The 14599-nt window shown below is 40.3% G+C and overlaps 2 protein-coding genes across 4 annotated transcripts; one reads left to right on the top strand and one right to left on the bottom strand.

The window, feature by feature from the left end:
- Positions 1-14: 14 nt before the first annotated feature.
- LOC132198279 (ribonuclease P protein subunit p38-like) lies at positions 15-2282 on the top strand. 2 transcript variants are annotated; one of them, XM_059622217.1, is made up of 4 exons: positions 15-276; positions 1184-1228; positions 1310-1658; positions 1714-2279. In XM_059622217.1, the coding sequence occupies exons 1-4, from the start codon at positions 110-112 to the stop codon at positions 2122-2124; spliced, it is 972 nt and encodes a 323-aa protein (XP_059478200.1). In that variant the 5' UTR covers positions 15-109; the 3' UTR covers positions 2125-2279. The 2 variants fall into 2 exon arrangements, with proteins under 2 accessions (XP_059478200.1, XP_059478201.1); XM_059622218.1 differs by having other exon boundaries at positions 107-247; positions 1714-2282.
- On the bottom strand, positions 2278-11419 carry LOC132198276 (mucin-2). 2 transcript variants are annotated; one of them, XM_059622213.1, is made up of 26 exons: positions 11286-11419; positions 9942-9993; positions 9050-9285; positions 8696-8996; positions 8433-8611; positions 7945-8375; positions 7105-7890; positions 6932-7045; positions 6142-6873; positions 5962-6087; positions 5795-5905; positions 5520-5678; positions 5351-5458; positions 5123-5230; positions 4954-5061; positions 4785-4892; positions 4511-4726; positions 4343-4450; positions 4176-4283; positions 3925-4116; positions 3767-3874; positions 3601-3708; positions 3425-3532; positions 3046-3369; positions 2567-2947; positions 2278-2511 (listed from the first exon to the last, which is right to left on the bottom strand). In XM_059622213.1, exons 2-26 carry the CDS (start codon positions 9987-9989, stop codon positions 2357-2359), a joined length of 5463 nt encoding a protein of 1820 aa, XP_059478196.1. In that variant the 5' UTR covers positions 9990-9993; positions 11286-11419; the 3' UTR covers positions 2278-2356. The 2 variants fall into 2 exon arrangements, with proteins under 2 accessions (XP_059478196.1, XP_059478197.1); XM_059622214.1 differs by lacking the exon at positions 2278-2511 and having other exon boundaries at positions 2782-2947; positions 3767-3828.
- Between the last annotated feature and the right edge of the window lie 3180 nt (positions 11420-14599).

The following is a 14599-nucleotide window of genomic DNA, read 5'->3' as shown; positions in this document are numbered from 1 at the left end:
GTGCAAATATGTCTCATTTCGTCTTTCTGTTGTTGCTGTTGAAAGTTTGATCCTTTCATCTTCTCATCGCAGGTTGAAAACAAAAACAGAAGCACGAGGATTCACGAGGATGGCGAACACCGGCAATGCCGACGACGATCAAGAGGAAATGAATGTGACGGCAGTTTCGACAACGCCAAAACTCACCAAGAAAGAGAAAAAGGCGCTCTTGGCAAGCAACAAAAGTTTTGAGAAGAGCTTGAAGAATGTGATTACAAATCCTTATCCTGTTCATTGGTGAGAAATATGGTTGACTTGCAATTCTGGGCCACTTTCAATTCTGGGCCATCAAAATGAGTTTTTCTTGAGAAAGCACAAAACTTGGGGATGGTAACTGTTGTTTTGCAATGTGCAGTGGTTCCTTACATTATCTATTGTTGTTTTTTACAATAACTCCCCTAATTATATAAAAAATTATGTAGTAAACATTTAAAAGAAATGGCAAGTTTAGAGCAATGGATATTTGCAAAATTTTCGCATCCAATGTTTTATATTAATAAATTAAATTTTTTTAGTTAAAAGCTTTTTGATTAATCTTTTGATCATTCAATCTTCAAAATCAGTCAAATTTCACAGCGATTCGTGTATAAAATATTTAATAATTACTTGTTTTTTCTCAGGTGGGGGCCCAGAATTGTGAGGGATACTTTCAATTCTGGACCATTTAGTTCACTACATAGGGTTCATAGAAGGGCGGCCCAGAATTGTGAGTTTTACTTTCAATTCTGGGCCATTTGTTTTATCATGTAAAAAAGGCGGTCCAGAATTGAAAGTAAGTGGCCCAGAGTTGTGAGTGCCACTTTCAATTCTGGGCCCTTTGTTTTTATCACAAGATGGTCCAGAATTAAAAGGAAGTGTGGCCAGAAATGAAAGTTAGTGGCCCAGAATCAAAAGTCACAAGGATATCGAAATTCTTAATTTATTCCAATAATCTGATAATTGTAATTAATTGCATATTCAGAAATGGTTTAAATAAAGGTAATCCCTGTTATTTGTATACAACCACATTCCCCTCTGTTGTAAATATTTAGAAAAATGCCAATTTGAAAAAAGTGGCCCAGAATTGCAAGTCAACCATATTTTGAAAGTGAAAAATGAATTCATTTTCAGTTAAATATCATAATAAATATTAAAAAAATTTCAGGCCTCTCATTGACGAAACCACGGAACTCTTTTCAAGTTTGGAAGCGTACGTACTTTTTTAATAGATTGTCATTATTGAATTTATTCCTGTAAAAAAAAAATTAAATTTTTTATACTTTTCCTTTAGGCTCCTTGGGGAGTGCAAGCTGCCCCAAATAAAACTGCCTCTGTCAGCAATCAAAGGCAAAAACAAGCTGGAACGGAGAAAAGCGCGGCAAGAGGCTGCAGCGGAATACAATGTCGAGGAAGCCCATAGCCGAAGGTCAATGCTGGCCATTGGAGTGAACGCTGTGTCAAAAGCTTTGGAGCGGCAAGACGTGGAGGCCGTTATTGTCTCTGCAGACGTGGAGCCACGTCTCATGGCCCAGCACCTCATTCAACTCGCTGTCCAGCAAGCGGCTGTCATTGTAGCCCCTGGATTTAGGCAACTGGTCAAATCTACCATGGGGATGGAATCTGCTGCAGTTGCATTCAAAGTTGATACTTTTTTTTATAAAATTTAATTTTTATTTATTTATTGATTTTTTACAGAGTTGCACAAAGAATGAGGAGAACCTTTTTCATCCAGCAGTACAGATCATTAAAAACCTAGCCAAGCAAGTGCCCAAACCAGCCAGCTATCCAGACTTGATATCTTCTCAAAAGGAAGAGGAGGAAGTGCCAATAGTGGATCCAGATGAAGAGGAACTTCAAAAGTGGCAGAATCAGGAGGTAAGAAATTGGCATCTTCTTCGTCTTGCGTCGGGAAAGAAAGCGTTTTATCCGCCCGAAGACGGTGAAAAGACGAAAATGGAGGATGCCGGCGAGTTTATTCCTCTCGGACAAGACAGTGACGATATTGCAGTCGTTAGTGAATATTTGCCTTTACGCGTCAAACGAGTTCAGCCGAACAAAGAAAAGATGGCGAGGAAGAAAGCAAGAAAGGCAGCAAATGTAAAATGATCCTAAATAAATTTTGAGCTGCTTCTAAATTCACGTCTGTAGTCTGAAAGTTTCGTAATAGAAATACCGAGAAATACATATTTATAAATCAGTTTTAATTTCTGGGATTAAATTTAAGTGATTACAGATTTGGAAAAATTGAAACGAGGAAAGTAAATATGAAAGCTTTATTATTTTACTTCAACGCTAACCATTTTTTATATTTTATTACAATTAAGTTCTGTTTTAATTTTTAATGTGATCTGACTTGATCAGCCTCAAATTTAAGGCCTCTGAGTCCCATCGTGAGCGAAACAATTTGAGGGCTTGTGTCTTTCACCTCTCTCTTGCTGATCGACCTTTTGCCGAATGGTCTCTTGTGTCCAGAATCTCTTCGCTCAAATTGCCCTTTAATGTAAAAAATTATTAGAACTGCCAATTTTTAAACCCTAACTTGGCTTACACATATGAAAGGGGTGGTTTTCAGGGATGCCGCTGTGTCCTCCGGAGGGTGCAGGTCGCACTACATTGGGCTTTGGTTGAGAGCTCTCTTGGCACCTGGGGTCGTTGGTGCCAGGGAAGCATTTGGGAGGGAAGGCAAGGGAAGGGTTAAGGTCAGAGGCGTCATTCAAGCAGGTCACTCCTCCCACAGGGTTAACGGAACAACCTTCAGGAATGTCAGCCTGCACTGGGGGTGAAGGAGGATTGCATGAAGGGTCGTTGGGACCGCATGCAGGAAGGTAGCCAGGGGCGGGGGTTGAGGGTCGGGAAGTTGGTGGACGAGGACACCGGGGGTCAGCGCTCCCTGGGTAACAGTTGGGAGGGCACCTCAAGTCCGTTGAACCTAATTAAAAAATTTAAAAACACATTACAAATTATTTTCCTTATAAAAAAATTAAATTATACTTAACCATTTTTATGTAAAAAAATATGACTATTTACCTGGCGTGCAAACAAATTGGGTTGTAGGCCGCTGTGTTGTCGTAGTGGGGCAACGAGGGTCCCGACTGCCCGGGTAGCAGTTAGGTGGGCAGCGTGGATCAGTGGAGCCAGGAGTGCAGACAAACTGAGTGGTCGGTCTAGGAGTTGTGGTGGTCGGACACCTCGGATCTCGGCTCCCTGGGTAACAATTCGGTGGGCACCTGGGGTCGGTTGAACCAGGAGTGCAGACAAATTGGGTCGTGGGACGAGGTGTCGTGGTTGTGGGACACCTCGGATCCCTGTTCCCAGGATAGCAGTTCGGAGGGCAGCGTGGATCGGTTGATCCTAAATTAATTTCAACTTTTTTTGTTTCTTTTGTAAAAACGCAAGTTTTATTTACCTTGGGTGCAAACGAATTGCGTAGTGGGACGGGGAGTGGTTGTAGTCGGACATCTAGGATCCCTGCTCCCGGGGTAGCAGTTTGGTGGGCAGCGTGGGTCAGTTGAGTCTAAAATAATTTAAATACATATTAATGAAAGAGCCTCACGGCTTTACAATAAAAGGGATATTATTTACCAGGGGTGCAAACGAATCTGGTGGTGGGGCGCTGAGTTGTTGTAGTAGGGCATCTGGGATCGATGCTCCCGGGAAAACAATTTGGTGGGCATCGGGGATCCACTGATCCTATCAAATTATTTTAATTTATTGTGGATTTCATACATAAATAAAATTCAATTCATACCCGGTGTGCAAAGAAATCTGGTTGTGGGTCGGGGAGTTGTTGTGGTTGGACAGCGGGAGTCTCTGCTTCCAGGAAAGCAATTAGGTGGGCAACGTGGATCATTCGAACCTTTTCAAATTACTTAATTCATTCGATCTGAGGGAATTTATTATTTTTACCTGGCGTGCAAACAAATTGAGTAGTAGGTCGAGGTGTTGGCCTTGGCGTGGTGAATTCAGGTGTTGGTCTGCAGCTAGGATCGTTAGCGCCGCAAGCAGGCAGGTAACCTGAAGCTGGTGTTGAGGGTTTGGGGCATCGAGGATCTACCGAGCCAGGGTAGCAGTTGGGGGGACACCTTGGATCCGTTGATCCTATAATATCAGTTATTATATATTTTAATGTACTAAAAAATAAATGATAAAGCAGGTACCTGGCGTGCATCTAAATTGAGTAGTCGGGCTTTGGGTGGTTGTGGTTGGGCATCTGGGATCTCGACTTCCTGGGTAGCAATTTGGAGGACATCTTGGGTCGGTGGAACCTATTTAATTTTAAACACCTCTTAAATTAAGATTTTTGAATTAAAATTAACTATTGTACCTGGCGTGCAAACAAACTGCGTAGTTGGCCTTGGGGTTGTGGTAGTTGGGCAACGTGGGTCTTGACTTCCAGGGTAGCAATTTGGTGGGCATCTTGGATCAGTTGATCCTGCTCAAATTTATCATTATCAGATAAAATCATGTAATATTTTAATTAAATAGAGTTAACCTGGGGTGCAGCGGAATTGAGTGGTTGGTCTTGGGGTGGTTGTGGTTGGGCATCTAGGATCTCGGCTTCCTGGGTAGCAACTAGGAGGGCACCTAGGGTCTGTGGAACCAGGGGTGCAGACGAATTGTGTTGTGGGGCGAGGGGTGGTAGTGGTCGGGCAGCGAGGATCTCGGCTTCCTGGGTAGCAATTTGGTGGGCATCTTGGGTCGGTGGAGCCTATTTAATTTTACGTCTCTAAAATTCCGATTTTTAAAATTAAAATTCACAATAGTACCTGGCGTGCAAACAAACGGCGTAGTTGGTCTTGGGGTTGTGGTAGTTGGGCACCGAGGGTCTTGACTTCCAGGGTAGCAGTTTGGTGGGCACCGTGGATCGGTGGATCCTGTTTTAATTTACCATTATCAGATATAATTATCTAGATATTTTATTTAAATTTAGTTAACCAGGGGTACAACGGAATTGGGTAGTGGGTCTTTGGGTGGTGGTTGTGGGGCACCTGGGATCCCTACTTCCTGGATAGCAGTTAGGAGGGCAGCGAGGGTCAGTTGATCCTTTTCAATTAATATTGTTTAAATAAAATAAAATAATTTTTCAAAAAAATGTTTTGCATACCTGGCGTGCATACAAATTGAGTAGTTGGGCGAGGAGTGGTGGTTGTTGGGCATCTCGGGTCCCTTGATCCTGGGTAGCAATTTGGTGGGCAACGCGGGTCAGTGGAGCCTAATTAAACGTTAATAAGAATATAAAATAAATATTGTTGTCTTTTAGGATAAATAGTTTTTTAAATTGTTAGTATATTTTTCGATCAACATTGTTTATAAAAATGGAAAATTATAATACCAGGTGTGCAAACAAACTGAGTTGTTGGCCGTGCGGTTGTTGTGGTTGGGCACCTTGGGTCGCGGCTTCCTGGGAAACAGTTGGGTGGGCAGCGGGGATCCGTTGAGCCTAATAAATATGTATCAAGCAGAATTAAAATTTATGTTGGATAAAAAATTTTGAAAATTGCCTGGCGTGCATCGGAATTGGGTTGTGGTCCTTTGAGTGGTCGTCGTAACGGGAAGATATTCGACTGCAGGGGTTGATGGTCTTATAGTCGTTGGCCGCGGGCACCTGGAGTCGGCGCTGCCAGGGTAGCAATTAGGAGGGCAGCGCGGGTCAGTAGAGCCTGAAATTCGTTACATATTGAAATTTCATTTTTAAAAGAAAATACAATAAAATTATTTTATTCGCTTCAGGGAGTTTTAGCAACTGATTTTTGAACTATAAGCTTTTTATACAAACCTTGAGTGCAAACAAATCGAGTCGTTGTTATACGTGGAGTGGTGGTTGTGGGACATCTCGGGTCACTACTTCCTGGGAAACAGCTCGGGGGACAGCGAGGGTCAACAGAGCCTATTAACATAATCTAGTTTGTTTTATCTTCTTAATTATTTTCTTTGATTCTTCACCTGGCGTGCAGACAAATCTAGTCGTGGGTCTTTGGGTGGTTGTAGGGCGAGGTGTTGTTGTCGTTGGGCATCTGGGATCTCTGCTCCCTGGGAAGCAACTTGGTGGGCATCGTGGGTCAGTAGAGCCTATTTGATATTTTAATAAGAGTTTATGCTATATCATGTTATTATAAATTTTACCAGGTGTACAACGGAATGGCGTAGTAGTCCTGATTGTAGTGGTGGTTGGTCGAGGGGTGGTAGTCGTAGGGCACCTTGGGTCCCTACTGCCGGGGTAACAATTTGGTGGACACCTAGGATCTGTTGATCCAGGTGTACATCTGAATTGGGTGGTTGGTCTTTGAGTGGTGGTCGTTGGGCATCTAGGGTCTCTACTTCCTGGGAAGCAGCTTGGTGGACAGCGCGGGTCCGTTGATCCAGGCTGGCACACAAATTGTGTTGTAGGACGAGGAGTTGTTGTTGTCGGACACCTGGGATCTGCGCTGCCTGGGTAACAATTAGGTGGGCATCTAGGGTCAACCAAACCCGGGGTACACCTGAACTGGGTTGTAGGACGGGGAGTTGTCGTTGTTGGACATCTTGAATCTCTTGAGCCAGGGAAGCAATTGGGTGGACATCTAGGATCGGTTGACCCAGGAGTGCACCTGAATTGAGTTGTTGGTCTTTGTGTTGTGGTTGTCGGACACCTCTGATCTCTGCTTCCTGGGTAGCAGTTTGGTGGACAGCGAGGGTCTGTTGATCCTGGAGTGCACACGAATTGAGTTGTAGGCCGAGGAGTTGTTGTAGGTCTGCAGCTTAAGTCATTTGGCCCGCAAACTGGTAAATACTCGGGAGCAGGCGTTGAGGGTTTTGGGCAACGAGGGTCTGAGGAACCAGGATAGCAGTTCGGGGGGCATCTTGGATCAGTAGATCCTAAAACAGAACATGACGTTACATTTCATAATAAATTGGAAATTAATGTTATAAGCACCTGGAGCACAAACAAATCTAGTAGTAGTGATGATTGGTCTAGCAGTTGTTGTAGGACAACGGGAATCTCTGCTTCCAGGGAAGCAATTTGGAGGGCACCGAGGATCAGTGGAACCTGTTTAAAAATTGGTTTAATTAATGTATTAATGTATGAAAAGTACTGATTGAGTTTACCAGGTGTGCAAGTGAATCTAGTTGTAGGCCGAGGAGTAGTTGTTGTGGGACATCTAGGATCGCTGCTGCCAGGGAAACAGCTTGGGGGACACCTTGTATCAGTAGAGCCAGGAGTGCACCTAAACTGAGTAGTTGGCCTCTGTGTAGTAGGGCGGGGTGTTGTTGTTGTGGGGCATCTGGGATCTCTGCTTCCTGGGTAACAATTTGGTGGACACCTCTGGTCTGTAGAGCCAGGGGTGCAGACAAATTGAGTCGTAGGGCGAGGGGTTGTAGTTGTCGGACATCTTGGATCTCTTGATCCAGGGTAGCAGCTCGGTGGGCACCTGGGATCTGTCGAACCAGGAGCGCAGACGAATTGCGTTGTTGGACGAGGAGTGGTGGTTGTTGGGCATCTGGCGTCCCTGCTTCCTGGGAAGCAGTTTGGTGGACAGCGAAGATCAATAGATCCTGGTGTGCACCTAAACTGAGTGGTTGGTCTTTGTGTAGTGGTGGTTGGACACCTAGGGTCTCTACTTCCTGGGAAGCAGCTTGGTGGGCAGCGTGGGTCCGTCGATCCAGGCTGGCATACAAACTGCGTTGTTGGGCGGGGAGTTGTTGTTGTCGGACACCGGGGATCAGCGCTACCTGGATAACAATTAGGTGGGCATCTAGGGTCAACCGAACCTGGGCTGCACCTGAACTGAGTGGTTGGTCTTTGGGTTGTTGGACGAGGAGTAGTGGTGGTTGGGCACCTAGGATCTCTGGATCCTGGGTAGCAGTTCGGTGGGCAGCGAGGGTCTGTTGATCCTGCCAGATAATTAACCTTTAGTGGAACATTTTTATTTTGACACATTTTTTTACCTGGTGTGCATCGGAACTGAGTAGTTGGCCTCTGGGTGGTAGTGGTTGGGCATCTGGGGTCTCTGCTTCCAGGGTAGCAGTTTGGAGGACACCTAGGGTCAGTGGATCCAGGCGTGCATGTGAACACGGTCGTGGGTCTCACTGTTGTAGGTCTTGCAGTTGTGGGCCTGGTTGTGAACTGGACGGTTGTTGAAACTGAATTGCACCGGGGGTTGGGTGACCCAGGATAGCAAGGCTGCGGTGTTGTCGCGATCACAGGCACTTCATTGCTCGACGAACAACTACCATCACATCCTCCGGAGCAAATTTCAATATTGCACGTCAAATAAACTTGTGCCCTGTCGGGGAATTTGAAGGCAGTGAGATTGTTGTAGGCAATGAGGGTATCGCCTTCAGAGGTCTTTTGCCAGAAGTGGATGAATTTGTGACGCCTGTTTAAAAAATTGTTTATAAATTTATTTTCAAATTTAAAAAAAGTTTCTCATTACTTTGGGCATCCTTCAGAATCTGAAAGCTGCAAACTTGACGTATCAAGTGCGTCATACTGATCGCTGTCGTAGGCCCAACAGTCTCTAACTCGCAAATCATATTGATTTGATTCGTCTTTCAGATAGACAAGAACAGTCAAACTTTCTCCTATTTTGATATTATCTTCCAACTCGGCCGTCTGGAAATTTCGTAATATTTTCATTTGTGAAAACTCCTTAATTAATTTGTTAAGATAATTAAATTTGAAGTTTAAAATCCTCACATTGGGATATTGTCCCTTGCGGATGTCCATCCAGCAGTCTACGGCTTTTCCGCTAGCGGTGGGCACTGAAACGACCTCAAGCATGTCCACGACAAAAGGCTTGAAAATAACTTTCTTCTGCTTAACGGCAGACGCTACTGTGGCGCAGGACAGTTTTCGAGCCGTGTCCCAGATCTCTTGGACGACGCCGTCCGTCTGAATAACAATTACGTTATCGACGGTCGCCCCTTTCGTGGTTCCGCAACCGTCGGTCGGAATTGTAAACTCAAAAGAGCTGCGGCCAGTATTCTCCTGCACATAACTAAGCATTTAAAATTAGTTAATCGTATATATTAAATTTTTATTTAAATTAACCGGCATCTGGGGTCATTGTAGAAACCCTTGCTGAAGACCACGCCGTGGAAAGGCGCGTCGAAATCCAAGTTCACTTTAATATCGCTGCTCGAGCAGGAAACATCGAGGCGCGAAATGTGTGTGTGATGGTGTTCCTCTCGTTGAGGTCTCTTGGTTTCTTTAAAAAGCTGGAGTTCGTTTACGGATCGGGAGAGCTCTTCCACTTCGTCTTGGAAGAGCAACTGACCCTGTGCAATCTGGGGAGGAAATTCAATTTGATTTACTTGAGAAATAAAAGTTTGAAATAAAAATAATGGATTGCAATGAAAAATGATTTTTCTTTTAGTTTCTGATATAACAAAAAATGTTCTTGAAAACTACAATTTAATTCAAATAGTCAATTATTTTTTGCAACCAATAGTAAAAAGCAATATTATTTTGAAAGAAGTGACTTATTTTGCAATCCTCTCTTTCAAATCTAGTATTCAATTTAGAAAAAAAGCATATTGGCAAAGTGACCATGACCCTACCTATTCTATCATTAGCGTGAAACGAGCCTATTTAGTCATAAAACGCTCACGAATTTTGGAGAATGGCGCTCTCGAGCAGGCATATTATTTTAAGGCGCACTGAAAAGACACCTCTTGTGTGAGCACGCGCCTTTCTAATCGTCCGTCTCTCTCGCAGACATAGGCAAACTCGAGAGCGCATCCTCTCTTTCTCTATCTGTGTCACATGCACACGTGGTTGCATAACAAGTGTCAAGAAGGCCGCCTCCTTCGATTATTAATTGGCAACATTCACTTGAGTAACGCATAAAGGTCAGCAGAACAACTTTGTTCCCGACCAATGAGTGACCCACAACTGACCCCGTGAGAAGCAAAAATTGCAATGAAAGCAATCGGGCACTCACCTGGGCGGCCAGCAGGCCCAGCAACCACACCTTCCAGCCCAACATCATCCTCCTGTGGGGGAAAATTAATTAAAATAATTATCATCAATTACCATACAAATAATTAATTATGATGACAAAGAAGTTTTTTGCTCATTGATTTGATTTAATCATTTTTTAATTGATAAATAAAATTATTAAAATAATTAAACACATTACATAAATATTTAAAATTTAGCTGTAAGACGAAGAATGTCCTGACTTTATTTTATGTTATACAACCAGTCAATTTTTACGTTCATAAAACATTTAATAACTGCTGCAGTTTAAATAGCTTTTCGTGGGGTTCATTTTATGGCACCAGAATAAATTATAAAAGGTGTGGAATCATCCAACTATTATTTGTTGCGTAACTCGTAAGTACCCGTCATAATACTCGTTTGTACAGTACGCGGAAAAACATGAAATTTTACAACAAGGTGCTCGTCTCTATGCTCGCGGCACAGTTTTGTTGAGATGAAAGAAAGTTGGCGAGTACATATGGAGCCTCTTGTGCACCTTTTATTGAGTGGCCGAATTTCTCGCAAAAGTGCTTGCTTCACGGCTCATTCCGATTAAAGTGTCTGGGCGGCGAAATTTATTCTTCTCTTGTAAAGTTTAAAGGGCATAAGGCACTTTCATTGTTTTCAAAATTTCATATTTGCAATATTTATTTATTGTTTAAAAAAACTTTAGCGACCACAAAAGCAAGCCTTTCCAGTTTTGAGTCATAAATAAGACGTGCAAACCCGCGTGACAGACAAGACTATTAATCTTGTGCTATCATGTAATTTCTTACAATAAACCGCAATACACCTCACAAACGTTTAAGCGATTAATGATAAATTTGGCTAGAATGTTCCTTTTTTTTCTTACATGATTTTTTTTTAATTTTGCCACACAATCATTTTTTTTTTTATTTAGCAAATAAAACAATTATAAAACTGGTCTAAATAATTATTTTTTTATTTTCTTATTAAAAAAAATAGAAGTGTTGCAAACAATTATGCTTGAAAATTAATTTAAAAAGTTTATAAATAAATAAAATAAATTGTATCTAATGTGAAGGTGTAGAAATTTTTATTTATTCTTTATAAATTAGCTTTAAAGTTAAAGATTTTGTTACAATCAAAATCATTTCTGAATAAAGTTAGTATTTAAAAATAAGATCATGAGTATTATCACAAGTTGTTTTTAGGTTTTGGTTAAAGTGAAAATATAAATCTTGTTTTGATGAGTATATTTATTTTATGGAAATCAATTAAATTGTTTTAATAAAAGCTTTTATCAGATTAAAATGTTCTAGTCAAGCAATAATTTGCTTACCTTTCGTGCGAGACTCCCTGATGCTTCGGTAGTTTTACGTCGGCGTCTCCGCAGAAAATTCAACGCACAAATCCACACAAAACGGTTTACATGAGTGTCTCGCTGGTCCATCGGTCCTAGGGATATATAGTGGGGCGGGGATGAACCCGGCTGGCGTGCAGCATCCCAGACAATACAGGTGGGGACCATCCGCGCGACGTCTCTTCACCGCGGACCCAGACGAGTTGCGGGTGCAATTATTACTTTTCACTTGGCGCAATGCAAACTTCAATCTTGCGTCACGGAATCAAGTTGAGATGCACTCGGAAATTGTTCTCTTTTGCAATCGTATTTAACCCGAGCAATTTCAACTTTCCTTGAGATGCCAGTCTTATTCCATCGAAATAAAAAGAATCAATCAGACGCAGCTCAAATTTTGCCCAAGGAGGGTCATCCGATAATTGCCATAATACGGAACTTGCTTGAGAAAATTTATTCTCGGAATGTAGGCGGTCGAAACCTTTAAATCGTGTGTAATTAGCTACAAATTGGGGGAAGGTTTTAACGCCTTCGTCGATATATTTAGAGTAAAGAATTCATCGCACAAAAATTAAGTAGCAAAACAATGAAAGCATATTTGATTTGGAAATAAAAGCAACGGCAGTGTCTTTTTGTTTGTTTATTATTCTTTATCCTATTCAAGTCATGAAAATAAATGGAAATTATATAAAAAAAAAAATAATAATAATGATGAACCCTTTTTCAACCTAATATACTAATCAAAATGTGCAGTGTGATAAGAATCAATTTTTATTTTGAATTTAAATTTTCATCCAAGATTTAGGAATGTGAAATTAAAGTCTATTCATTGCGATTCATTGCATCGCTTTTTTCATGAGGAAATCAACCTTATTTTCTTTTTTCAAACAATTATTATTTTTTATTTATTTAATAATTTCCTTTTTTTGTTTTCCTGTTCGATACTAGTTATGCAAATGGTTACTCATCCTCCCTTTTTTAAAGGTCAGCAACTATAATATCTATTAGCAAATACCCACGTAACTTGCTGTTGCAAATTGATCGAATCCGCAATAAAGAAATGTCAAGTGCCGCAGGTTGTCATCAGCCGCCAACCAAACTGTTTAATATTCACATAACTAATAGAATTCACTTGCTTTTGGGACAATCCTTGCAAAAAGCAACCTAACAAGGGAAAACAAGTTTTTTTCTCAATTGAAGACTTTTTTAAAAATTAGGAAATAAAAAGGATTTTTTTCCGCATTGCATTTATGGATACTTTCTGATGTCTCGTTTTGAGGTGAAGTCAATGATATTATAACTACTCATCTCTTTTTAATTTTTTACCTTCTAAGTATTTCAATAAATTTCAAATCAGCATTTTATTAATAATATTCATGTTTAAATTTGATTAAAAATTAAATATAAAAATAATAAACACATTATGTATGCCAAATTAAAGTTCATTCTTTAGGAAATGGCTTATATATTTATCATGAGGCAGGCGGTTCAAACATCAATTCACGAGAACTTGTTAAAATATTATGCATTGTTCTAACTGTCAATTATGCAAAAACAATCTTTATCCTGAAATCAGCTCAATTATAATGTTTAATCAATTTAAAATCAGTTTCACGAAGCATAATGATTTTGCTAAGCGTATGCAAATATATTATTTTGTTTTTAAAATAGAAAGAAACCATTTAATAATTGAATTATCAAAAATGTTCATAAACCATCTATTTAGGTGCCTAATCCAATAAATCTATTTTTCTACAACTCGCAGAACAAAGAGAGTGATTAGATTTAACAATAGGTTCTACGCTCCTAATGTTTTCGGTCGTGACTCCTACTTTGATGCTAATTTACGTCTGAGTGATGGCGAATAATCAATCATCTAGCGAGCTGCAGGTAGAAAGAACAAAGTCAACACCCTTTAATGAGAGATTCCCGCGCTCGCTACTTTCTACTTTGCTGGCACCTTTAAGTCATTTATTATGCCCAAAACTACCGGCACTTATGAAATTGGCATTTAATTGCGGTGACCCTAGCTACGCATGACGAGAATTAAATTATCATGTATGGACTGACCCGGCGCGGTGTGTCACCGTCATTTGCCGTAAAAGATAATGAAATTAATGTCCCGCTGAAGGGAAGAGTGAATAAAATGCGACAAGTCCTTTTTTGCTACTGGACGAGTCTTCACGTAAATACCAACAACACGAAAGGTCTCTGGTTCAGGTTGGGATAAAATATCAAATCCAAATGCCCATTTCACCTTGACTCTAATCCTTTCTAACACTCGCTGCGAATAGAGCAGCAAAAAAAATTAATTGCTCGTCCCTCGAAGATCAAAGACGAACGCCTTGTCGAAAATCACGCGTTGCCTTATCTTTATGGCGCTCCGTGGCATTTCTAGCACCAAAGTGACAAATAAACGATGCGTGGGTGCTTCGTTTGACCTTCGACCGTGAAGTGAATCCGCCTCGCGCATTCCGACTCGGCGATCAGGAAATGCGAATAAATCTTCAAATAATTTTTAACAATAAGATACACAAACAGAATTATCGCATTGGTCCTTTTGTAATAATACCACTATTCTTATAACAAAATACGATGATTTGCTGTTTTTATAAGTAAAAAAGCATTGCTTTGTATTCAATTTACTTCACTCCTTCATGTGGCCTTATTTTTAATTTCAAACAGACTATATAAATAAATTTAAAAAAAATAATACTTGTGTAATTTGGGAGAAATCAAGTATCATTTTCCTTATTATTTTAAATATATATTAGCTATACTTATTTTCATATTTCTTCAAAAAATCTCCAATCAAAATAAATAAAACTTAAAACTAAATTATTGGAGATGAAATTGTAAAATCCATATTTCACTCGCTTGGTGTCTTTGCCTAAAATCAGTTGTTTTTAATCTTTTCAAAACTTCTTACTTAGGTTTTTGGTGTAATGGATTTTACTTCGCCTAAATAATCCAAAATTGATTGTTGATGTCTGAACGGTGATTATTGGGTTGATTATTTGCTTAAATTAATTTGGATATTAATTAAATAAGGAACTATTAAAAACAACCGCTAAAAAGAAAAATATTTCACCTCATAAAAAAAAAAATAGAAAAACCAACGTTTTTCTTTAATTTTTAACTTTAAGAATACTTAATTTTCTGAATTTCATTTCCTCTATTCCATTCAGCATTCAAACACGCTGCTTGTCTTGAACCGAATATATAAATATTTAATTTTTCTCGCATAATGCTCATCTTTATTTTAAAATGGCCAGTATATACATCCATAGTGATAC

The sequence above is a fragment of the Neocloeon triangulifer genome, unplaced genomic scaffold (assembly GCF_031216515.1).
Source record: "Neocloeon triangulifer isolate White Clay Creek 2 clone unplaced genomic scaffold, ASM3121651v1 ptg000012l, whole genome shotgun sequence".
NCBI classification, from domain to species: domain Eukaryota; kingdom Metazoa; phylum Arthropoda; class Insecta; order Ephemeroptera; family Baetidae; genus Neocloeon; species Neocloeon triangulifer.
This window is presented reverse-complemented; position numbering and strand designations above follow the sequence as displayed.

Bases quoted from the DNA above. Each gene is read 5' to 3' on its own strand.
- LOC132198276 (XM_059622213.1), bottom strand. From the start codon at position 9,989: ATGATGTTGGGCTGGAAGGTGTGGTTGCTGGGCCTGCTGGCCGCCCAG. The intron at 8,997-9,049 runs GTTAATTTAAAT...TTAAATGCTTAG, and splicing joins TACAATGACCCCAGATGCCG to TTATGTGCAGGAGAATACTG. The intron at 8,376-8,432 runs GTAATGAGAAAC...TTTTTTAAACAG, and splicing joins GATTCTGAAGGATGCCCAAA to GCGTCACAAATTCATCCACT.
- LOC132198279 (XM_059622217.1), top strand. From the start codon at position 110: ATGGCGAACACCGGCAATGCCGACGACGATCAAGAGGAAATGAATGTG. The intron at 277-1,183 runs GTGAGAAATATG...AAAAAATTTCAG, and splicing joins AATCCTTATCCTGTTCATTG to GCCTCTCATTGACGAAACCA. The intron at 1,659-1,713 runs GTTGATACTTTT...GATTTTTTACAG, and splicing joins CTGCTGCAGTTGCATTCAAA to AGTTGCACAAAGAATGAGGA.